At 46.1% G+C, this 24,229-nt stretch overlaps 4 protein-coding genes across 8 annotated transcripts; 3 read left to right on the top strand and 1 right to left on the bottom strand.

The window, feature by feature from the left end:
- Nucleotides 1-3: 3 nt before the first annotated feature.
- Nucleotides 4-2,717, top strand: LOC106746079 (cactin). The gene is made up of 6 exons (XM_014622274.1): nucleotides 4-251; nucleotides 334-1,166; nucleotides 1,238-1,414; nucleotides 1,503-1,710; nucleotides 1,784-2,279; nucleotides 2,457-2,717. Exons 1-6 carry the CDS (start codon nucleotides 211-213, stop codon nucleotides 2,643-2,645), a joined length of 1,944 nt encoding a protein of 647 aa, XP_014477760.1. The 5' UTR covers nucleotides 4-210; the 3' UTR covers nucleotides 2,646-2,717.
- A 342-nt stretch (nucleotides 2,718-3,059) lies between these two features.
- LOC106746124 (zinc finger protein 474-like) lies at nucleotides 3,060-10,557 on the top strand. 3 transcript variants are annotated; one of them, XM_014622353.1, is made up of 8 exons: nucleotides 3,060-3,754; nucleotides 4,174-4,675; nucleotides 4,941-5,373; nucleotides 6,529-6,645; nucleotides 7,448-7,537; nucleotides 7,595-7,789; nucleotides 8,238-8,409; nucleotides 9,312-10,557. In XM_014622353.1, the coding sequence occupies exons 1-8, from the start codon at nucleotides 3,673-3,675 to the stop codon at nucleotides 9,509-9,511; spliced, it is 1,791 nt and encodes a 596-aa protein (XP_014477839.1). In that variant the 5' UTR covers nucleotides 3,060-3,672; the 3' UTR covers nucleotides 9,512-10,557. The 3 variants fall into 3 exon arrangements, with proteins under 3 accessions (XP_014477839.1, XP_014477840.1, XP_014477841.1); XM_014622354.1 differs by having other exon boundaries at nucleotides 3,062-3,754; nucleotides 9,351-10,557; XM_014622355.1 differs by lacking the exon at nucleotides 3,060-3,754 and adding an exon at nucleotides 3,791-3,846.
- Nucleotides 10,558-11,146: 589 nt separating this feature from the next.
- Nucleotides 11,147-17,548, top strand: LOC106746049 (translation elongation factor 2). Its single transcript, XM_014622199.1, has 14 exons — nucleotides 11,147-11,252; nucleotides 12,535-12,749; nucleotides 12,852-13,045; nucleotides 13,394-13,602; nucleotides 13,676-13,909; nucleotides 13,994-14,107; nucleotides 14,310-14,456; nucleotides 14,640-14,880; nucleotides 15,074-15,241; nucleotides 15,428-15,717; nucleotides 15,853-16,062; nucleotides 16,121-16,303; nucleotides 16,379-16,636; nucleotides 16,913-17,548. The coding sequence occupies exons 1-14, from the start codon at nucleotides 11,250-11,252 to the stop codon at nucleotides 16,979-16,981; spliced, it is 2,535 nt and encodes an 844-aa protein (XP_014477685.1). The 5' UTR covers nucleotides 11,147-11,249; the 3' UTR covers nucleotides 16,982-17,548.
- Nucleotides 17,405-23,040, bottom strand: LOC106746052. Of its 3 annotated transcripts, none has more exons than XM_014622203.1 (8): nucleotides 22,716-23,040; nucleotides 21,251-21,436; nucleotides 20,047-20,241; nucleotides 19,868-19,975; nucleotides 19,147-19,363; nucleotides 18,838-19,078; nucleotides 18,589-18,785; nucleotides 17,405-18,190 (listed from the first exon to the last, which is right to left on the bottom strand). In XM_014622203.1, the coding sequence occupies exons 2-8, from the start codon at nucleotides 21,359-21,361 to the stop codon at nucleotides 18,069-18,071; spliced, it is 1,191 nt and encodes a 396-aa protein (XP_014477689.1). In that variant the 5' UTR covers nucleotides 21,362-21,436; nucleotides 22,716-23,040; the 3' UTR covers nucleotides 17,405-18,068. The 3 variants fall into 3 exon arrangements, with proteins under 3 accessions (XP_014477689.1, XP_014477690.1, XP_014477691.1); XM_014622204.1 differs by lacking the exon at nucleotides 22,716-23,040 and adding an exon at nucleotides 22,532-22,704; XM_014622205.1 differs by lacking the exon at nucleotides 22,716-23,040 and having other exon boundaries at nucleotides 21,226-21,313.
- Nucleotides 23,041-24,229: the final 1,189 nt, after the last annotated feature.

Below are 24,229 nucleotides of genomic sequence, written 5' to 3'. Positions count from 1 at the left end.
TAACGTCGAAAAAAATTACCTCGATTCGGATGTCTGGAAAACGCCTGATTAATGAGCCGCAAACTCACACGAGTTAAGGTGGACTCGCGTTGACCCACGCACGTCGATAGTATCTCGGATTACGCATAGAGATCAGCTGCGGCAAGATGGCGCATCTTTGAAGCGAAGGAGAAAGTTAGGTTAAGCCCTCTCTCAACACAGCAGACTACCATGCCACGGAAGAAATCCTCCAAACGTAAAAGTCGAAAGAGGTAAGGAGATTTTTCTTCTGTAGGAAATTTTTTTTATGCCGTCTTTTCAATACGACGAATTTTGCATGTATTTTTCGTTCAGGGAGTCGTCCTCTTCGTCTTCCACCTCGAGCAGCGCCGGTTCGTCCACAGATTCGTCCTCAGATTCGACAAAATTGCTCGAGAAGCTGCAGAAGCAACGGCAGAAGCAGATCGAGGAGCGTAAACGGCAGAAGGAATTGATGAAAGCGACGGAAACACCGGAGGAAAAACGTCTACGTCGCCTGAAGAAGAAGGAAACCAAGGAACGTAGACGTAAGGAGAGGATGGGCTGGGACAACGACTACTTGCATTATACAAACACCGACAATCCGTTTGGAGATGGCAATATTTTGTCAACGTTCGTGTGGTCAAAGAAACTGGGTAAGGAGGGTCTGCTCGGTGTGGGCAGAGAAGAATTGGAGATGCGCAACAGGCATAAGCAAGAAGAGAACAAGAGGGAACTTGAGAAAGTGAAGAAAAGAAGGCAGGAAAGAGAGTTGGAACGGCAACAAAGAGAAGAAGAAATGACCATGTTGCAGAGAGGCAAGGAGGCTGCTCAGTTGGAGCAGTGGGCCAGGCAGGAGGATCAGTTTCACCTGGAGCAAGCTAGATTAAGATCTCGTATCAGGATTCAGGATGGTCGTGCAAAACCTATCGATCTTCTCGCCAAGTACATCAGTGCGGAGGAGGAGGTGGATGCGGTGGAGATGCACGAACCTTACACATACTTGAGAGGTTTGCATGTCAAAGACTTGGAGGATCTAATAGAGGACATCAAAGTTTACAAGGAATTAGAGAGAGGCAAGAATTTAGATTACTGGAACGACATAACGGTGATTGTGGAGGACGAACTGCACAAGCTCAGAAAGTTGGAACGTACCGAGTATGAAGTTGGTAAGAGACATCTTCTCTGCGCGTGTTGTATATCATCTCTTTTTTATTCATCGCAAATAATTTGGTTTTAGCTGTCGGTAGAAGAGAAGGAATCCACGAGTCAGTGGCGAAGGACGTCACTGCTATTTTCAAGGGTAAAACCGCGGCGCAATTGGAGGCCTTGCAACAACAGATTCAGGCCAAGATCACGGGAAAACCAGAGGGCGTCGACATCGGATATTGGGAGAGTCTTCTGTCGCAGTTAAAAGGTAAGGCAATCGTTACGAGCGACTTTCAGACGTCGCTCGTTAAAAGTTGCAAATAATAGCGACTCACACCAAGTATCGAAATGTGTAGCCCACATGGCGAGGGCGCGGCTGAGAGACCGGCATCAAGAGAACCTACGTAAGAAGCTGGAAGTTCTGATTGCCGAACAAGGCGTGGCTAGAGCGGAGAGCGAAGCTGAAAGCAGTTCGCAGGTACCGAGTGAGCCGTTGGCGAAGCAGGAAGCCGAGCCTTCCACGAGTTCCACCGCGGTCGAAAAGAACGAGAACAGCCAATCCGAGTGAGTATTCTCGCTCCCTCCTCTTTGCGAATGAAAAAATATAATAATACATAACGACTAATCCTTTTTTCAGTGATGACCAGGAGGCCAACGCCGCCGACGATCTGCTATCCGAGTCGTTTCGCGAGTACGAATCGGGTTGCTACTCGCCGAGTTACACACCGTACTCGCAGCTCGAGCCGGGCACGATCGTCACGCAGGAGGGCGACGACAATCAGCGACTGGAGTACGCGAGACAGCAGGTACTCAGCACCGGTAGGAAGATCCAAAACGTGCTTACGGCCGAGGAACAGGCGATGCACAGGGAGGCGCGCAAGAACATGGGCTCGGACGAAGCGCAATTCAGCGTCGAGTCTTCGTTGGAGGCGCAGATCTACCTGTGGTCCGACAAGTACCGACCGCGTAAGCCGCGTTATTTCAACAGGGTGCACACCGGCTTCGAGTGGAACAAGTACAACCAGACGCACTACGACATGGACAATCCGCCGCCGAAGATCGTGCAGGGTTACAAATTCAACATTTTCTATCCGGATCTCATAGACAAGAATACCACGCCGGAATACTTCCTGGTAAGACATGTGCGCTTTTTTTTCGATCGCCGCTTCAAATCAAACATTTCTTTTGCGATCGTTTTTTTTTCACCTGAGATTGGATTATATTCTTTTCTAGAGGAATAATTCAATTTTGGCACGATCGGTTGATGTATGATATATCAGCATATATATGTGTGTAACGTCAAATTCCAGACTCCCTGCGCCGACAACAAGGACTTCGCGATTCTGCGATTTCACGCGGGTCCACCTTACGAGGACATCGCGTTTAAGATCGTCAACAGAGAATGGGAGTACTCGTACAAGCGTGGATTCAGGTGTCAGTTCCACAATAACATCTTCCAGCTGTGGTTTCACTTCAAAAGATACAGATACCGCCGTTAATATAATATATATATATATATGTGTGTGTCATTATTTAATATTACGTACGTTCATGTTATTCCATGAACGTTCTGTATGTATATACAACTGTATATATTTTTCTACTATACGCACGTTTACTATATTATTTTACATTGATCACGTTGCGGCGTTGTTGCAATTTTTAAATATTATAAGAAAAAGGAGAAATTAATAAAAAAAAGTCTATCGGTAAACAGAGTGTCTCGGTGGTAGATGTAACGAACATGCATGCGCCGCTTTCTCTCTCTTTCGTAATATAGACCTTATCGCTCGCTCGTTTCGAACGATTTCCGCGCGGTGACGAGAAAACGTACAGCGCACGTAGCACGTTATAGTCATTTAAACGGCCGGTCGTTGGATCGATTTTCTCTGCCACCTGTGTACTGTCGCACAGTCGACCGCACACTCACACAGGAAACGTATAAAAGCCGCGCGAAGCTAAATAGCGAAGGTAAAAGCTAAGCTCAGTGCGCCGCGTAATTCGGTGGCAAAGAGATCGTCACGCTCGCACAAATAAATGACGGAGCGTGTGCGCCCGATTCGATTTCGCGGAGTAAACACACATTTTGTATGTATGTATGTACGTCTCGCGCCATCGTTCAATTACTCTGTTAATTGTGTTGTCGGATGAGGCAATACAACGGAGCACCTTATCGGGCGGAGGAATATTGCACATTCGACCGATTTAACGCGAAGAAAAAGAGAGAAAAATGACGGCCGCTCGCGTGCGTGGGAGCGTATGAGGGGAAAAAATCGCTCGCGCGAGTCAAGTTCAGAGTGTGAGTCTCGGAGAGAATGTCTCCTTTCCAAGAGCGTTCTCCCCGAAATTTCGGATCAATTGAAATCGAAATTGTGACGTGTTCGCGCTAACTGTTGTAATCGATCGCCTCTCATCGATGTAAAATTGTTCCGTTATCGGCATAAATGATAATGCTCGCTTCGCTCACGAACAGCGTGTGACTTATTCTCGTGATTTGTGAGAGATCGCGTCATCGTTAAAATCGTCATGAAGTGGAAGAGGGGACCGTGCGAGTTTCTATCGGAGAAAACGTTCCTCATAATAAAAGATGACTTGAGGATTTTGAAAGGTAATCATACTTCATCGTGATAGTACATCGACGATATATCGTCGTGCTGGCTAATTACGTCATTAGAGAAATTTAAGGTTACCCCTCGTCTCGTAAGTCAATGATAAAACAAGAAGAAATAGTTTTGTAAGGTATATAAACGGATATGATGACCCATTAACGTCCTTCGTTCTGAGATTCGTATTACGTCAATCGTCAACTATTCAACTAAAGTTCTTCGCGAAGAAATAAATAAGTGACCGTATATGCTATTTCTGCCCGCGTTCGAATAAAGTTCAGTTGAAACTCAATTCGCAACAGAACTTGGTGATTCGATTGCAACGAAACTGAAATTGAACTTAAATTTTCTATCGTGTCCTTTGACGGGGGTCTGAAATGACTCGCATTCGTAACGGCGCCTTCTATCATCGTCTAAACAGGCGCGGCAAAGACCGACAGAAGAGCCGCAACGAAAAATGCAGCAAACACCGGTACTTGGCCGCCGAAGATGAAACGCTCCTTCTGCGAGGAACCGGAGCGGCCCAAAACGGCGAATCTGGAGAGGCCGAGCGTGCTGAATCCCAAACTGGCGGACAAGCTCGACATGTCGCTGCTCAGCAAAGAGCTGCTGTGCGATTCGATGACGCACTACCACCGGACCAGGTCGTTAGCGGCGGCCAGTGGGGGCACGACGTCGTCGTCGTCGTTATTGTTGTTACCGTCGCCGTCGTCGACGCGACGACGCCAGAACGCCGCCGTCACCGGTGACGCGCGACGCACTTGGCCCCGCGACGACGTTCCAGTGCGTCGAGCACAGCAACGGAGTTTCGAGCAGATATACGAGCCGCGGATCTGCCAGATGGAGATCGGCCCGCGATCGCCCACCGAAGGTCAGAAGACTTTGCAGGAGCCCGTCAGGAGGCTCGACGATAACAACAACAGGTCGGTGCTTGCTACGATAAGTGTAGCGAGCCTTCTTTGCTCTGAGCAATAAAATATATTATTTCTCTCCGACGAAAGATGTTTCCGACAATTGTGATGGGGACGTTTGATAGACGGCTTCTTGCTAAGAAATTCAGTGCTTAGAGCAGAAAGGCTCGCTACACCTATTGCGGATTTATACTCCGGGAGGAAAGTTTCTTCTATAAGCTTCGCGGCGCTCGAAGGGTTACTACTCACGTGTGCGTTATTACGTTCGCGCGATCAGAAACGGTCCTCCCAAAGTGCTGTCCACGGTGAAGAAGAAGAATTCGAGGGCCGGTATACCCAGCGATCTGGAGATCTTCACGAACGCTTCGTCGAGGAGCGCGCCGGAACCCTGTAAAACCTGCGGACGGCCGGATCAGCCGGAGAGATTCCACAGTCATCCGAAGGGCAGTCAGACCAAGATCAAGGACATTCCGACGGCGACGAAGCTTACGAAGAGCGCGCCGGTACCGAAGTCCGTTCAAAAGCCGGTGGCCCTGAATTTCCGTAGCGACAGGAACAAGAATCGCTCGGAGGAGATCGAGATGAAGTCGATCAGTCCTCGGGACGTCAGGCCGTCGACTGCGGCGAAACGGGGCCCGAGAACGTGCTACATCTGCGGCCGGGAATTCGGCACCGCCAGCTTCCCCATACACGAGCCCAAATGCATGGAGGTAAATGCCTTCGATAATATAAACTACAATTTTTCAATACAATCAATAAGCTATGAGAGACCAAAATTTCGCTCTCACAGGCCTGGTATTAACATTCACCTTTTTCTTATCATTTTTGAAGCCATACTTACATTTCTCGATAATACACATTACTGCAATAGCAATGAATGCAATTTGGCAATTACGAATGACGTCGTTACGATGAGATCGCGGCTAAAAATATCTCATGTTTAATTTTCAATGGAGAAGAGAGAGAGAGAGAGAGAGAAAATCGAGCTGTGCATTTGGTGCATTCCGATATTTTTTTTCCCGTCAGTGGTTGTCGAAACACAAATCGTGTAGATTTTTTCGTTGTCAACGGAATATCCGATAATTTGACGTGGCGTCGCGAAGATTTCATCGCGGAAGCGATGGAAACGGTTCATAATATAATAGCCCTGCACCGATGGCAAGTGTGTGCGATAAGTCAAGGCCCTTTCGTAAAATCGATAGCAGTATAACGCGCCGTACCATTAAACTCGATATCAGATGCATTCGCGCGTGCAACGATGTGTCAGACTCGCGGGCTATACAGCGACCGGTAACGGACGATTTGCGCGTGCTTATACGTACGGTATTTCCGACCGCGTTTCTCTACATCTGCTAGATTACCCAATGGAATATTTTCCAGTTAACGTGATACTCGCGTTTGCGTAAACACGATTAGCGCCGAACGTGACTATCCGATCCTTGTCTCGCGTGCATTGCGATCTTCGCATTCGCACGTGTCAGCGCTGAACGCCACGTATAAATACATATGTGTAAATTATATACATATACACATGTATGCGCACGTGTATTTATATATTTCGGAATGAGAGATTAGCAACATCGTACGACAGCCGCAGCAATGCAAATGCCGCAACGCGAGATCGATACGACAACTGTATATCGTGCGTCGTAAAAAGTCGTATGAAAATTCGTTCGAGCGTTTTTGCCGGAAGGAAGGACTTTTGTCCGGAATTTCCTCAACGAGAACACGAACTGACCGATTCGACTTACCGAATAACTATTCAGTCAATTGCTACACTTTTTATTTATTTCCGTCTCTTATATATATATATGATACGATTTCCTTTTAAAAACGCATGACAAATTGTGAGTTTTCTATCGTAGAAATGGGAGCGTGAAAACAACGCGTTACCTCCGTCCCAGAGACGGCCGAGACCGCAGAGACCCGTGGTCGGGATCGAGCACACCGAATGGAACGCAGCCGCATGGGAACAGAGTCAGGTAAACTTGCGGTTGCAATTTTCATTGATGTCATTGTCGTGTTAATAATACATTGCGGAAAGTTTATTCTTAAAACGCCGGCCGGCGCGCATTTCCGCACGAGCGTCGTCTCTCGCGCTGAAAATCGGAACGCCTCATTAACTTTGTCGGGCGAACGTGATGCTCGCCGATCGATTATGTAAGAATCAATTATAGGATGCAGTCGTGTGCGCGGATATACTTATGGGCAACGAGAAATGTCGCGGCGTCTCGCGAAAATCGATCGACGAGAATTCGATTTTGCGAATTCGGGCGTCCAATGAGATCGCAGATTGATATTCGGAATTCGAAATGTCGTCGAGTCAGTCGAAAATGTATCACCGACGGTAATTTCATGCCGTTTACGAGTGTGTATTCCTAACGTGGAATATTAAAGGCTGCTCTTTAACATCTCATATGCATACAACTCGCACGAGAGCATATCAAATGAGAATTGCGCGCCATGCAAATGCGTCTCGACGATCAAAGACCATTTATGTAAAAATTCCGAATCAGATCGCGAATTTTAATACTCTGCGCGATTCCTCCCTCCCTCTGGAATCTTACACGAACGGAACAGCGCTGATTCAAGGGTTTCTTAAAAAATGAAATGTACCTGACATTTTTTTCTCAAAAAAAAAAAACAATTTCTGGTATATTCTTCTTTTTTCAATGACGTTCGTCTACTAATAATCGTGTCGTGTTAACGCGCGAATCAATTCGTCATTTTCACTCGTGCAGAATTCGACGATTATATAGACACACACGTAAAAACCACTTTTAGGTGCAACTGGTGCCGTGCGCGAAGTGCGGGAGGACGTTTCTGCCGGAACGCTTGCCGGTCCACGAAAGAAGCTGCAAGGCAATACCGAAGGTACGATAAACTCATCCGACTGTATATTCCGTGTTCTCTGCACGTTCGTTTCCTCAGAATAACGAGTCGAAGCTCGAGAGATCGGCAACGTCGAACGCGCGCTCCGTCGGTCCGCCCACGGTTCCTTGTAAGGTGTGCGGCCGAAAATTCGGCAGCAGAAGTATCAAGATCCACGAACCTCAGTGCAACAGACGATGGCAGGCGCAGAACGAATCGTCAGCTGGCCGGGAGAGCCCACCGTCGACGTATCCGGTGAGGGAAAACGTTCGAATTTGCACAGTCGCGTTGTCGTGTAATTTACCTGTCGAATAAATCTCCTTTCGAAAATAATGAACTTTTAAGTACCGAACATAAATCTCCTTTGCCTCTGCTTTTACAATTTTCATTATTCAAATCTATCTTTGACGTTTCGAGATATTAATGGCGAATAATTGCAGTTACACGACAGTATTATAACGACAGTTCTGGTGCAAATTGTCCCATTGTATCACACGTTTGAAATAAAGTATTCTCAACTTACACGGTGTGTTATTGGTGCGTGGAATAAAGCGGTTGGCTTTTGATCAAACTTGCGGAAATCTAGCACGACTTTATTTCGCGTCGAAGCGTGTATGTTCTTCGGACGAGACGGAAGATAGGAAGACAGCTGCAACACGTGGACGAAGAAGAGAAAGAAGACATGTAAACCGATTGATTTCAGGACTTGTCGCAGAAGAAGACTATTACGTGTTACATATGCGGCAGAGACTTCGGCACGTCTAGTATCGCTATTCACGAGCCGCAGTGTTTGAAGAAGTGGCACGCCGAAAACGACAAAATGTCGCCGGCACGAAGACGAAAAGAGCCGCAGAAACCTGAAGTCGTATACATACGTAAGTCGATACTCTCGTTGATAACAGCGTGTACACGAGAAGTCATGTGTGTCTTGTTCGCTAAAGTTATCCTGCTATTTTCGCGCGTGTTTACCAAGAGGGTCGTACAAGTAAGCCTGGTTACAATGTTAAGACATACATGACGCCCGGTGTATACGTAAAATATCGAGTTCAATCATAAAGTTTAGCTCGATTTTCGATGTCCTGAAACACTGCGAATGAATATTTTGTAAGGAATTACATTTTTTACTCGTGTATTAAATTCGCGACGGGAACGAGTAATGATCGGAAAAGAATGTAATATGGGAAAATTGAAGTTGACTTTAGGTCGAAGTCGCGCGTTTGCTCTTTCCGTGTGCACATTTCTGTCACCCACCGATTCATTCTGAATAGTCTGTCAGGGTCAGGAACACTATGTACCGAGTGAATCAATCGAAGCGATCACGCGTGCATGAATCTATAACGCTCGTCGTAGCATCGGCGGATGTAGGTGCAGCGCTGATTTATTATACAAGCGTCACAGATGTAGTCTCGGTTATAAGGGTGCCGCTTATGGAAATTGCGAATCGATAAGTGAGGAGCGCAGTGAAGGATGTCCCTGTTGTGTTTTTAAACTTCAAAGTAAAAAGAGAGAAATTCAACAGTCGCGAATATTCGATAGTGTATGCAACGTTTTCTAATATATAATTCTTAACGTTCTCAACATTAATGAAACATTACTAAAAGACAAATTTTCCTGTTGAAATTCGCTGAAAAACACAAGTGTTGTAGCCTTTCCTCCCCTATGACTATATACGTAAAATCAATATTTCAAGATAATGTAACGTTCACTGGTAGATATAATCGAATGTGTGTCAACGGTTAAATTAACATCCGATATTTACGCGTGCCTTCTTTTCAAGGTACGATTCATTCGGCAATGATGACTTCAATGTTCGCAGAGGATCCCGGAACGGGAGATATGGTGGTCGATCAGGCGGCGACGGAGGAGGCCAACTGGATGACGCATCTGAGCCAGTTGGTGCCGTGCAAGCGTTGCGGCAGGACTTTTAATCCTGATCGCGTGAACGTCCACGAGAAAAGTTGCAAGGGGAATCATTAAGTGTGGAAAGTTGACACAATTTCGCAATTTTGCCAAGCTTGAATCTGGATATTCGCGTGCATCACGTATAACGTCAGAGATGGAAAACCGGCCAATGTCGGTTTCAAAGCTTGGCTAAAAAAAATGTTCGTTACACCAATTTGCCTATTGCTTTAAGATGGTTTTCATCAAACTCGATTTAATCGATTTCGCAGTCAAGTATCGCATGCTTTTTTACTAAAGGAGAAATTGTTCATTTCTCAGTTAGCATCCGATGAGAGCATTTACGTGCAAACGACGCGGAATCTACGTAAGAAAGTCAGTTCCACGGATGTTCTCACGGGGTATTGGAGAACAAATGATATAGCTGAAGATTAATTTGGGAAATTCTACAGATTGCACATCGCTTAGCTTGTAATTGGAGCTTGATGAAAATCGCCCTTGATATCTTAGAAGCCGACCTTTAATCCGATATGAACTTGTGTAATTGTGAGAAAATACTTAAAATATCACGATAATCGAATACTATCAGGGAAGATTGATATCTGTGTTTTCGTATGGAGACTGCAAGTCAATCCAAAACTTGGCGACAGTTCATGCCAGTGTTCATACCGGTTCACAATTTGATTCGACTCGAATTAAAGCTTGTGACGATCGATCGGTTACTTACTTTGTGTACGTATTTACAAGTTCAAATTAACTTGATTTCATGTCAGTCCTATAGAATCGTGATATACTACGCTTAAATCATTGAAAGTAAAGATAACCAAAGTAGACTTTTTAAACACGACACTCAGCGTGCACTCGCGTGAACATGAATGTTAGCTTATTGATAAGTGCCGTGCATAACAGTGGTGTGTAACGCACGTTAGTCCTTAGACGAAAGTTAATTTATTTAATTATTGTATATACGAGGTGTGTTCGCAGAGCCACCGTCACTTCTATTGAATCCCTTTGTCGACATTGTATTGAGATTTGATTGAGCGACAATTTTCAGCATCGAGTGTCTTTGTAACTGATTTGAATGAAACTTTTGTAAAATAAATTCTACTCGAGGGGAACGAAAAGAGTGAGGACGATCGAGGATTGGCGTTTCATTATATTAGAACGGAGAGCAACCATCTTGATTAGTGAACGGGACACGATACGAAGAGAATATCGGAAATTTAATTCAATTTTCAAATCTATCGACTGTATCGAACTACGAGCAACCGTGGCGCTCTCTTGAACGGTATTTTAATCTCTGTGGAGCATCCAAGCTTGTGATTGGTTGACTTTTCAGGCGGTTTATGTGCGCTCATGCAAACGAGTCTGCACGTCGGTGACAACGTTCAACGCACAAACCAATACTCAAGATCCATTTTGTGATTTTTCCGCACTTAACAAAATATCGGTTGCCGCGCGAGAAAGCAAAATCCGTACTGGACTGATCATCGGAGATTGACCAATCAGGGGTTAAAATGAGTCGAGATCGTCGAATTTTGATGAACGAAGTGCAAAAAGTGCAGACGAAAGGAACAAGCAGCTCCCTCTGGCCGAGGTGAAGCGTGCGCTCGCACACGTCGCACTGACGTGACCGGGCACGGCGCGGCCGATTGGCTGGGCGACGGTGCACGCCGCGGCGCAGGCGCACTTTCACCGTGTATCGAGGGGTAGAGTCCGGGCCTCTCGCGGATCGCCTGTTCTTTCTCAGGGAGTCCGCCATAGTTGGAACACGTATATTCCTGACCAGGCTACCTGCAATCGGACGACATCCAAAATGGTACGTAGCCGCGTTGCGACGCCGTCACCGCGTTCGCGGCCCGTCGCCCTCGCGTCCGCGCCGCGACGAATATTTTTCCTCGACGGCGACCTCGCTCACCGTGCCGCGAGGCCGTTCCCGAAAACCTCTCTCACTCAGTATGTGTGTGTCTCCTCTCTCTCGACGCGGCCTCCGAACGATTACTTCGGATTGCGCAATTTATTTCGCGGATGGATCTCACACTCGCGCCCGGGCGTTCGGGGCATCGGCTGTCTCGTGGGACAAAGCGTCGCTATGAATTCTCGCCGGGCGAAAATTCCGCAGCCGCTGCACCAACTCGCGAACGCGTCGCAGGCAGAAATATGTTTCGTTACTGCGCTCGCAACGTGTCATCATGGTGCGCGTTATGCGACAGAGAGAGAGAGAGAGAGCTCGCGAGGCAACGTGCTCGTTACCCCCCAGCGTCGTTCTCCCTCTCTCTCTCTTTCACTCCTGAAAATTCCTAGGAGTGCGTCGACTCGTCGACGATGCTTCCCTGATCGAGAACCTGCGCACGAAGTTACGTCGACCGCACAGCCAGGTAGAAGCTACGTACCGCGTGTCGGAACAATAGGACGCCGTATATGTACGAACGTCCGTTGGCACGGCTGAATGTTATCTCGCGTGTTCGTTCGAGATATTCTCGCCCGTTGAAATATTTGCTCGAGTGTGTGTTTCAATATGGTTAGTAACAAAGTCCAACACGGGCTATCGTTCGCCGGCAGATTTAATCCGATTAGTGTACAAAAATTCAATATGGTTCAGACAGAGTGTACTGTAATTCGGATATATTCTGTACATCTGTATTTTTGGTGTCAGAGGGAGAGAGAATCTATTCTTTTCCAATATCGCAATATTTTGCAATAGTCTGTGTGACTTGTGCGATAGTTTCTTTAGTAAATCACAAAGGAGGAGACGAAACGAAATGGTAGCTCGAGTGTCCTTCCAGCACACAAGGGTTACTCTGTAGTACGTCGCTTGGTTTGCAACAAACTGACCGATGTACACCGACAGTGTTAACAGTGCAATGGAAGAAGAGTAAGATGCAGCAGATGTGTTTAAACGCTGTTAGTGGGCCTCTATCTTTATGCCCGTTACTAGCACGCTACGACACAAATGCAACAAAAGATCCTTTACACAAGTCGCGCAGATAAATCGAACGACAGTTGGTCGTATATTCATTATTCATTCGCAGGTATCCATCGCTCATCAATTGCGATCATCGTATTAGTTGTGATTTGACAGCGAAAATGCAATGTTGCAGGTGAACTTTACGGTAGACGAGATCCGTGCCATGATGGACAAGAAGAAGAACATCAGAAACATGTCCGTCATAGCGCACGTCGATCACGGAAAATCAACTTTGACCGACTCCCTTGTCTCGAAGGCCGGCATTATCGCTGGCGCCAAGGCCGGCGAGACCCGATTTACAGACACGCGCAAGGACGAGCAGGAACGTTGTATTACAATCAAGTCCACGTGAGTGCAGTAACTCCTCTGGTGCCGATCTTGCTAACATTACTCATTATTACCATACATTTAATGTCACTCACTGCTCCGTTCTGATTTTTTTTCTTTTAGTGCGATTTCCATGTTCTTTGAGCTCGAAGAGAAAGATTTAGTCTTTATTACAAATCCCGATCAGCGTGACAAAGACGAAAAGGGTTTTTTGATTAATCTGATCGATTCACCCGGACACGTAGATTTTTCGAGCGAAGTCACAGCCGCCCTCCGTGTTACCGATGGAGCCCTCGTTGTTGTTGATTGTGTATCTGGTATGTGTTTTATAATTTTCCTCATCATCCGCTTCATGATATCAGTTTCTTCGGTAAATTACGAGAGAGGGAAAAGCGGGCTTCCAGCACACAAGGGTTACTCTGTAGTACGTCGCTTGGTTTGCAACAAACTGACCGATGTACACCGACAGTGTTGACAGTGCGATGGAAGAAGAGCGCAGAGCAGGTGTGTTTAAACGCTGTTAGTGGGCCTCTATCCTTATGCCCGTTACTAACACGCTACGACACAAATGCTACACGCAACCTTTTTAGCAAAGAACGATAATTCTTACGAAGAAATAGCAACTTGATGGAAACGATAGCATTCGCTGATCTTTCTCTGTTCAGGTGTGTGCGTGCAAACCGAAACCGTACTCCGTCAAGCGATCGCTGAACGTATCAAACCTGTTTTATTCATGAATAAGATGGATCGCGCGCTGCTGGAGCTCCAACTCGAAAGCGAGGATCTTTATCAAACTTTCCAGCGTATCGTCGAGAATGTCAACGTCATTATCGCGACTTACTCCGACGACGACGGTCCCATGGGTGAAGTTCGAGTAAGTGGAGCAAAGCCTCGCTTATGACGGAACCAATTTGGATCTGTAGTGACAAATGTCTGATACGAAACAGGTAGATCCCAGCAAGGGCTCCGTAGGTTTCGGTTCCGGTCTCCACGGTTGGGCCTTCACCCTCAAACAGTTTTCCGAGATGTACGCCGAGAAGTTCAAGATCGACGTGGTGAAGCTCATGAACAGACTCTGGGGCGAGTCCTTCTTCAATCCCAAGACCAAGAAGTGGAGCAAGCAGAAGGAGACCGATAATAAACGATCCTTCTGCATGTACGTCTTAGATCCAATTTACAAGGTAAGGCCTTCATCCTAGACGATTCGTTCGAGATTACCGCCGTGTGGGAACGGATTCAGTTCAGGCTGTATTCGTCGTTTACAGGTGTTCGCTAGTATTATGCATTACAAGAAAGGGGAGGCGGACAATCTTCTGCAGAAATTGGGTATCGTGCTGAAACCCGAGGACAAGGACAAGGATGGAAAGGCTCTGCTGAAGGTAAGCTTCTTCGCATTACGTTCGTGCTTCACGGATGGACGGTATCAAAATGATGATCGGTACTTATTTCTTTCTGACACCTCTTCTGACTTATAATGAGGGATTTCAAAGTACACATATGTAGCACTGAGTATACGCGTTACACGACGCTTATAGTATATGTATCTCGAGTACGTTTCACCACATGCGATTCTTCTTCCAGGTCGTCATGAGAACGTGGTTACCCGCTGGGGAGGCTCTGCTTCAGATGATAGCCATTCACCTGCCGTCTCCCGTGACCGCTCAGAAATACCGTATGGAGATGTTGTACGAGGGCCCGCTCGATGACGAGGCTGCCATCGGTATCAAGGTTTGTTTTACACATTTTTGTTGCCCTTGCGAAGCGAATGCACATGATGATTTATTTCACAGACCTGTACTGAAACTTGAATGAAAGGTAGAAGAACGAAATACTGAACGCTTCGCGTTCACTTTGAAGAGATAAGTCCGGCAAATTCGTTCTTGTCTTACGGAAATATCTTCTCTGCCGTAGAATTGCGATCCGAACGGACCGCTGATGATGTACGTCTCCAAGATGGTGCCGACTTCAGACAAAGGTCGTTTCTATGCTTTCGGCCGTGTGTTCTCGGGCAAAGTGTCCACCGGTATGAAGGCTCGTATCATGGGACCTAACTTCCAGCCGGGCAAGAAGGAGGATCTTTATGAGAAAGCGATCCAGCGCACCATTCTGATGATGGGCCGTTACGTCGAAGCTATCGAAGATGTGCCTTCCGGTTGGTATCTCGCCTTCATTCGTCCCTCGCAATTTTCCAAACTGGTCGATCTGATGAATGTTCATACACAGACCTGTTCTGAATTTATTAAGTGATAGACACAAGAACGGCCGACTGACGAGACCAGAAAGAGAAATCCGGATCGCACCATCATTGCGTGTACACGCGCCTAATCGTTCTACTTTCGTGGCAGGTAATATTTGCGGTCTTGTCGGCGTGGATCAATTCTTAGTCAAGACCGGTACCATCACAACATTCAAGGACGCGCACAACATGAAAGTCATGAAGTTCTCCGTATCACCGGTCGTGCGTGTCGCGGTCGAACCGAAAAATCCTGCCGACCTGCCCAAGTTGGTCGAGGGTGAGAGCATTATTTATTTTCACCTGTGAACGTCGATGAGTCGGGGTCATCACATGATGATACTAATTAGAGCATTGGGTTATGAAAAACCATGATTTCATTTGTTTTCCATCTGACGCGTTCGTCGATTCTCGGCTAAATTCCCGCGTTTGCACTCGCGTGCGACTAAGTTCCATCGTTCGACAGGTCTCAAGCGTCTGGCAAAATCGGACCCTATGGTGCAGTGCATCATCGAAGAATCCGGTGAGCACATTATCGCCGGCGCCGGGGAGCTGCATCTTGAGATTTGCCTGAAGGATCTCGAGGAGGATCACGCGTGTATACCGATCAAGAAGTCCGACCCCGTCGTGTCGTATAGAGAAACGATCTCCGAGCAGTCGAATCAGATGTGTCTGTCGAAATCCCCGAACAAGCATAATCGTCTTTTCATGATGGCTTGCCCGATGCCTGACGGTCTTGCCGAAGACATCGACAGCGTGAGTTCTCTCTCTTTGGAAATGAAATTACGGTATCTCGGTTGAGGCGCGATGAGCGAGAAAGACGGAACGGCACTGCTGTGGCTTTTGTTATCAATCGAGATAAAAATACACTCATCTCGTGACATTTCGCAGGGTGACGTGAATCCGCGCGACGATTTCAAAGTGCGCGCTCGTTACTTGAACGAGAAGTACGATTACGACGTGACGGAAGCCAGGAAAATCTGGTGCTTCGGCCCGGACGGTAGCGGACCCAACATACTGGTTGACTGCACGAAGGGTGTACAGTACCTCAATGAGATCAAGGATTCCGTGGTGGCTGGATTCCAATGGGCGACGAAAGAGGTAGAGATCGATGCTCTCAATGGTCGTCGACAACGATAAAACGCGTGTGTCGTTGCAGGGCGTTCTTTCGGAAGAGAATCTGAGAGGCGTACGCTTCAATATCCACGACGTGACGCTGCATGCCGACGCGATCCACAGAGGTGGTGGTCAAATTATCCCTACCACAAGACGTTGCCTTTACGCCTGTCTTCTCACTGCCTCACCCCGAATTATGGAACCGGTTTACTTGTGCGAAATTCAGGTGAGTGACATTGATCTTTTTCCCGAGATCGCAGACGAGAGCAATCTGATCTAATTCGCAATTATTTCGAATTAGTGTCCGGAGACAGCAGTCGGTGGAATTTACGGCGTGCTGAACCGCAGGAGAGGTCATGTATTCGAGGAGCAACAAGTGGCGGGCACTCCCATGTTCGTAGTTAAGGCTTACCTTCCAGTGAACGAGTCCTTCGGCTTCACCGCCGATCTGCGTTCCAATACCGGCGGCCAGGCCTTCCCACAATGCGTGTTCGATCATTGGCAGATCCTGCCGGGTGACCCGATGGAACCCAGCTCTCGACCTTACCAAGTGGTGCAGGTACGACGATCCGTCCTTTTCTCCCTCGTGCTATTTACTACCACGATATAACTGGTGACAGCAATTGGTCGATATGCTGGCATTTTCAACTCGTGGCAAAGGAATCGTTTTTTAGTTTTGGCACTCCAGTCGAACATCCTGGTTTGCCTGAATAGGGAAACGTACATGTATCTTCATGGAAAAAAGAAACTTGTCATTAAAACCACCGTATATACTCCCTTTTTATAGCTGCCTGTCTTCTTGAGTCGTTAACGATATGTTGCTGTATTTTTGCAGGATACTCGTAAGAGGAAGGGATTGAAGGAAGGTCTCCCAGACCTGAGCGCATACCTTGACAAGTTGTAACCTCAAATTCGCGCACCGTATTTAAATACCTATTTAAATATTATAATTCAATAAATCTTGCTCGAACTGTATGCAATTACATCGGTTTACTGAGAACTTTGTTTTGCGCAATGATCCGCGACGGAAACACGATTATAAATACAAACAAGGAACAAGGATAATAAAATGTAATTAAAAGGCGACGAAGGATAAAAAAAATAAGAAATGTGCAGAGTATCTGCATGTAGGAAGCAGAGGAACGGTATATTTTGTACATTTATTTAATTAAGAGCGGCAACACAAGATTAACAACCGGTTGCTTAAGTTTTTTAGCGCGTAGCGTTGGGTAAAGCTGCAATTGTTACTTGTATTACGGCATCCTATTATGCCGATCTTGTCTGAAAACACAAGGGAGATATATCTGTCACCGTTTATATCGCTTTCTTTTTTTTTTTTTTACTGGATCTTACCGTATTGCGTTACATTGAATTTCTCAATCAATTGGACGATTTCGAGAGAGAGACTATGAAATAATAATGTACTCACACCACGAAAATATCAAGAAATTAAAGATGAAATTACGAAATAGTACTGCGGCGAGCACTCTTCTCTCTACCCTCTTCTCAGTTGCATGTGTACGAACTGAATTATCACAAGTGTCGTGAGATCTCTGCAACACTCGCGAGAAAAATAGTACAAACAATACTATACTCGATTCTTAATATCGGCGAAAATTTCGCAGCACCGATAGTTTTTCGATCGATATGAACTCCGACATATAAAATTTCATTTATTCATTAGAACATACAAGGCCTCTTTTATTACCATCTATGAAGCATAAAGGGACAACTTCTTTCATACATATCGACGATGATATGCGGTCGAATAATCATCCCCCCTTACTCTACGTTATCATCTTACGTCAACGTCTTACGTCACTTTCACGCGAGCGATCGAATTTTCCTCCGTTGCTTTTTTTCTCTCGCGAAACTAGTTGGCGAAAACGAACGCACTGACTCGGCTGTCTAATTACATGTTAATCTTAGATGCTATCGTTGCGTTGCCAGGCGAGAGACATTCGGTCGAAACGTGAAGCAAGGGAAGGAAATTATTTCTTGGCGCATCGTGCCGTCGGCTCTCGTATTTCCATAGGTATCACCAGTACCGGCTCGTTGCATTGCGGCTTGTCCGTGTAGACGGACCATGTTCTCTCGACGCAATCGAAAATGCCTGTGAATTGATAATTTCCCAGTTGGCGAGAACCTACCGCGGACGATTCCGCGAAATGGATTCTGATTCATCCCATAAACGCGGATGAAACAACGTTTTTAATTAGTTTCAATCTCCGGATATCGCGAATATAAATGGACATATTCCATGCATACAAATAAATGACGCAATATTTGTCACCGCAATGACGTCATTTTCAGTAAATACTCGGCGGAATGAAACCCGTATCAGACCGTATCAGCTGTCAGGAAGGAATTGCAGATCAAGGCTCATAATTCAGCGAATCAACTAATTTAAATCCCTCCATTCGCAATCCTCAACCTCTGATACAGCCAGAGTAGGATCCGCTTAGACAGACCTGTTCTAATAAATAGGTTCTTTTGGCTGGCGAAACGTACCTGTGGCGAGCGTCTTGATGCGATCGCTGCGATCGATGTCCTGATAGATCCTGAACTCGTCGTCCGTCTGATCGCTGAGGATATCGATCACGTGCTGACGGCACTCGACCGGCGGGTACTTGGAGATCGCCGCCATCCTCTTCACGCTGCTGCGTATGATCAGTCCTTCGACCTCGGCCACCTTCAGCCGCTGGTATCTGGAAAGTATCGTGGGTGAACTCATGTTTATCGGACGCGTGGGATGCGTACTTGTTGCAATGAGACGTGTTCTCGCCGGGGCTGACGGTGAGGATGTTGAGCTGCGACCGGGCGGCGTCCGCCTCGGCTGGGCCCACTTCGGCGTTGTGAAACATCCGGTCGCCCTCTTGCGCGAGGAACGTCATGTTGACCGAGAAGCCCTCCGCCGCACCGTAACCTTCGTTCCTCAGTGTCTGTTGCGCCTGCACGAAGTTCTCCACGCCCAGCAACGCCCGCGTCAAGAAGTATCGCGCTGCGATACGAGGTAAACATTTCGTAAGTAAGTGCGAGAAATCGGTCGAAGGACCGCGAAAGACTCACGAGTCTTGCCGGATCGCAGGACCGCGGCGCTCAGGGTGTTGATGCTGTAAACGAGGCCGTGGTGATTGAAACCCATCGTGTAACCCGGCAGGAAACCGGCGTAGCTCAGTGACGTGAACTTCTCCTCCCTGTGGCCGACCTCCACGACGTGGGCGCTCACGAGGTACCAGTGGTTCATGGTCTCGTTGTAGGCGTCTTCGTTGTGGCCCAGGATCTCCTGTGCTTTTCGTCAAACGCGTGTCAAACGAAACAAGATGGAACGACGAGTAATGCGTAATAAGGAAAAATCTCAACTCGGACTGATGAATAAATATAAGTCGCAGGTACGTAAGGTACGTTAAATATCAGCGGTGACGACTATATAACGCCCGCTTTGTCGCATCTAGTTACGTAAAACAATGCTCGTATCAGACCGGAGATGAGAGGGAAATTTTGTTCAAACGGATAATACTTCTTCGCGCTGGCATTAACGTTTTACGGTATTAGCCGGTGTTTAGCAGCGATATCTGAATAGATGAAATAGATCGAAATAAATTGAGAACGCGTGTTACACACATGCGTTCGCATATGAAGTAACAAATGACGAGTAATAACACATAGGCTCGGTCGGCGAGAGAGAAAGACGAAAAATTCGATAAGATATGTCCTCACCTCACGGTGAGCTAAGCGCTCATTACATGCCGGGTTACGCTATAATAGTTGGACTTATTGTCACTCTTACTTGTCCCGGTTGGTTGCATACAATGGTCGTGCAGCCGACTGGAAGCACCGTTCCCTGCGCTTCGCCGGTGACGTTCGAGATAATATCGTCGAGATGCATCAGAAACAGCTGCAACGAGAAATTGAAACAATGAGCCCGCTTTCGATCGTCAGTTGTTGAGAAATCGAAGGGCCGCATACCTTAGTGAACGGTACGTTCGCACCGTCCGCAGTGCCCTGAATCTCCCTCACGTACTGCGGAAACTGCTTCTTCGCCGCGTCGAGGGTCTCTTCGTAGACCTTTCTGCCCTCCTCGGTCGCGAACAGCGATAGATAAGTGTTGAGCGGCGGATAGATGTCCACGAAATTCTGGATCATCCTGGCGAAGGTGCGACCCTGCGCAGGCAAAATTTTCATTTCAAGGCATGAAAGCGCTTACACGGAAAGATGCAATTATAAGACACGATGTGTAATAAGTCACAGTCGGGAAACTTGTTTTCGTAATGAGTGCTAATATAATGCGTATCGTTATCGCAACTGTTTTGCTCGGACATAAAAAAGTTAACATTGAAAATGACCGTCATTATCGAGAAATGATTAATAGACGGAAAATAGCATATTGCTTGTCAATTTAGATCTCGTTATTGCTCGTGATTTTCAACGGATTTCGCGGGATTCCGGCGGGGTAAAATTAGCTGAACTCGGAGCGAGTGTATCGATTGCCCGTAACGTCGCGTGATCGTGTATATATGTACGGCAGGAATTTAATCCGAGTGAACGTCGTCGCAACGACTACCGTCCTCCTTTCCTCGTTCCTTCCATTCCCGATTATCCGCGCGTACTTTTATTAAATCGTCGAGCGATAACTTACACGCGAGATATATGGAAATTCGTTTCTCCGATTCGAATACACACGACCGAGAAATTGCAAGCTCCACTGGCGACAGAGATTTACATGTCACTTATGCTCGATAAGAAGAATGCCGTCGCCGCTGTAAATCTAATTGACAGGTGTTCATTAATGTCTCTGTTCAATTCGAGACCTGAATTAAAAGAGACAGAACGCAACGACATATTCGTTTGCTCATTAACACTTTACCGCCCGGAACAGCTTTTCTACAACTACTTTTAATATGAACATTTGAACATTTTCCTCGACGTAGTTTGGAACGTAGCCAATGTTAAATAGAACTTGTTTTTGATTCATTCTCAGCTTCGAGAAAAGTGGCATCGACAAAAATGGATTTCCAATCGTTCTCGTCGACCGGTGATCAATGACGTTTGCAATGTTTTCCGGCGAAAAAGAAAACGCGAGCTGTTTTCCGAAAGTGACGAATTACGAGGTGCACCAAAAGTGGCTTAAGTTCTAGTGTTGCGTACAGCAAAATAGCAGATAAAGTCTTACGATGTCGAAGCCAATCTCATAGTGGGTGCCGCGAACGTGAATTATAGGAACGGTGTTCCTGCGGACCATGTCGCAGCTGACTGTCGAATTGGTTTTATACACTTCGTTCATTACGGATGCCGTGTCTTCGTTCTGGAAGATAACACGCTCGACTGGTAAGACGCAAGACTGACTGATGAATTAACCCTGCGAAACAGACCAATATGTAATGAAAATGCAAGAAGCTATATCACGTGAACGTTATTATTAATCGCCGAACATTGTTATAATCTCTTTTCCAAATTAGCAGATAAATTTATATAAAAATAATTGGCCCGATAAGCCAGCGAATGCTAATAAACCGAGCGATTGCGCGTCGCATTAAAAAGACGAATCGTTGCTCGATTGTGCTGAATACTTCACTTGTGTGTACATTCGATTTTGTGATAAAAGGCTGACTTCCTTCGCGCAAACAACGGCGCGAACGCCGTCAAAGAATCGATATCGCAGTTTACCGCGGAATAATTATGTAATTTCGTCCCTGTAATTCCCCTCCGCCACGAGATACACTATTAAGATAGGAAGTTTTGCACATACTGAAGAGATACCGAAACATTTGTACGCGACATTTAATTTTTATAAACTTTACGAATAAGAGCGTGATTTGGTTCTTATATTTTTTTTTTTTAATAATCAACTTCGTGTATCGCTTTTTTGGCAAATCTAGAAAAAAAACTTACACAACGCAGATGACTTTAATTTTGATACGTGTTGTAGAAGCGATCTTTTATAGTTCCTGAGATATATTGAAAATGTATGATAAAAAGGGAAGAACGACAATTACGTAGGATAACTTAGAATGATATTTTCTCGCGATATCTCGCACATTTTACTGTATTTAAAAATAGATAAGATGTAGTACATTTTTTTTATTATTATAATTGTGTTATCAACACACTTTACTGAACGCGTGTTATCAACTGGATTTAACTTATAAGCCAACAGACGCATACATGAGTTTCTAGCTATCCTCGAAAGTGAACAACAAATTCCAACGAAAAACGAAAGTAAGGTGAAAGAACATGAACTGTTTGTGAACTGTATATTCATCGATTTATCACATGTCTTTAACTGAAAAAGATTTTAGAAACTATAAGAGAGCGCCGCCAGATTCACAGTGAAGTTTTATTCAGAAATTAATTCTTTACAATATATATTAAAGTCAAGGTCATCTCTTTTTCGTTAAGACGCGAAAAAAATGTGGCATCGAGGATGATCTGTAATTAGCGATAAACTAACAACCTTTTCTCTCAGCGGTGCGAACACGCGTGCGGACGCCTATGAGGAACAAATACATCGTGAGCCGCCGCGGGTTTTTCCTTTCGCGGAATCACTTTTACTTTTCTTCTTACAAAAACCGTGAACAGACGTGAAAAGCGAAAGATGCAAGAGAGATAAGCGGAAAGTCCCGAAAGAAACGCGTTACCTCTGTAAGACTCGATCCAAAAAGAGCGTCGAGGAGCGCGACGATCCTTGCACGCAGATAACGAGACACGGTTTTCTTTCGCTGATAAATAAATATCATCTGTTATCAGGCAAACTGACAGACGTCGCGGCGATAACGATGGGGATCGCGACGTGACTGACGACGCGGGTCTTCGTTTCGCGACGAGGAAGACTCGCGAAACTTTATAATCCAGTTGGATTTTATCGCGTTAGATCGCGGACGGTGGGGGTGGCGGGTGGTTAACGCGGCGCGCGCGCGCGCGGTGCTTACCCGCGAAGAGGGGAAGAAAAGAATTAAGATTTCCCGACTATTCCCGAGAGCGATTACCTTGAAGCGCCACCGATTATCCGGCGAGGTCCGGGAAGCGAGATCCGACAGTCGCCGAAGAACGACGAGAAGGTGGAACACGGGGCGTTTGTTCTCAGCATACACCGCGCTGTTATCGCTTTATCTAGATGCGAATGCAAAGTACGACATCTGCAGAAATCCCCGCTCGATCGGGGAAGAACATGTTCCTCCTCTTCGTCTTTTCGGCCGCTGCGGATCCGCGTAATCTCTCCTGCGAAAATCATTTTGTGAAGAAACCGCAATGATATTCGAGAGAAACGAGAATTCTAACGTTTCACATCGCGAGTAAGATTGTTCCTCGATTATTGGAAGAAGATTCATCCTTGCGGAAGGGAGAATAGGGAATTCTTGCAACATCGTCAAATGCGGTAAACGCTAAAGTGCGTTCCGATGTTCACTGCCAGTACTGCAAATTTACAGTTTGTGTCGTGTATCTATAGACTTGAAGTGTTGGAATATGCATTTTAGCGTTCATCGTAAATCGGAAAAACGTTATTACAACAAACCCCCTAAACAGCGCGATAAACAAATTGTATTTACAAGACGAGTTAACTCGGCTGCACATATACAGACGCGTTATCACACCGTTCTTAATAACAAAGACGACAGACGTCAAAGTCTCACATGCGCTCATGTTGCATCTCGCGTCGGTTATTGCTCGTCCTTGCGCGCGTAATCGTCGCTGTAATTGCGATCAATTCAGTATGAGAGCGAATACGGGTGAGAATTCGCGAAAGGAAAGGATTACCCCATCGCGTTAGAAATTGGAAAAGGGTTCCGTTTATGGAGCCGCGTCGATTTCCTTTTCTTCTTGCGCGACGACTCTGGCACCGAATAAGTCGACGATATTCAACGATACGGAGCGAGTCGCAGAAATATCTTAATCCAAGGCTCCTTCGAGAGATATGTGCTCAAGGAAAATATATATCGCCATATAGACATATATGCATTTTCTCATATCTATCGACAATAGAAGTCTCTCTCTCTTTATCGCCTCCTTGTTTTTCGCAGCGCGCGTGCTTCTTCGCGCACAGCTATATCGGGAAAAGTATCGGGGAGTCATCCGCCGCCTTTGTCTCCGTGAGTATTTATGTGAGTACTCCATGAGTACGTATGCGAAACCCGTGGGAGAGAATTGTGTCGCT

The sequence above is a fragment of the Dinoponera quadriceps genome, unplaced genomic scaffold (genome assembly GCF_001313825.1).
Source record: "Dinoponera quadriceps isolate SergipeBrazil2010 unplaced genomic scaffold, ASM131382v1 scaffold1782, whole genome shotgun sequence".
Lineage (NCBI taxonomy): Eukaryota > Metazoa > Arthropoda > Insecta > Hymenoptera > Formicidae > Dinoponera > Dinoponera quadriceps.
Note: the sequence above shows the minus strand (reverse complement) of the source record. Positions and strands in the feature narration are given on the sequence as shown.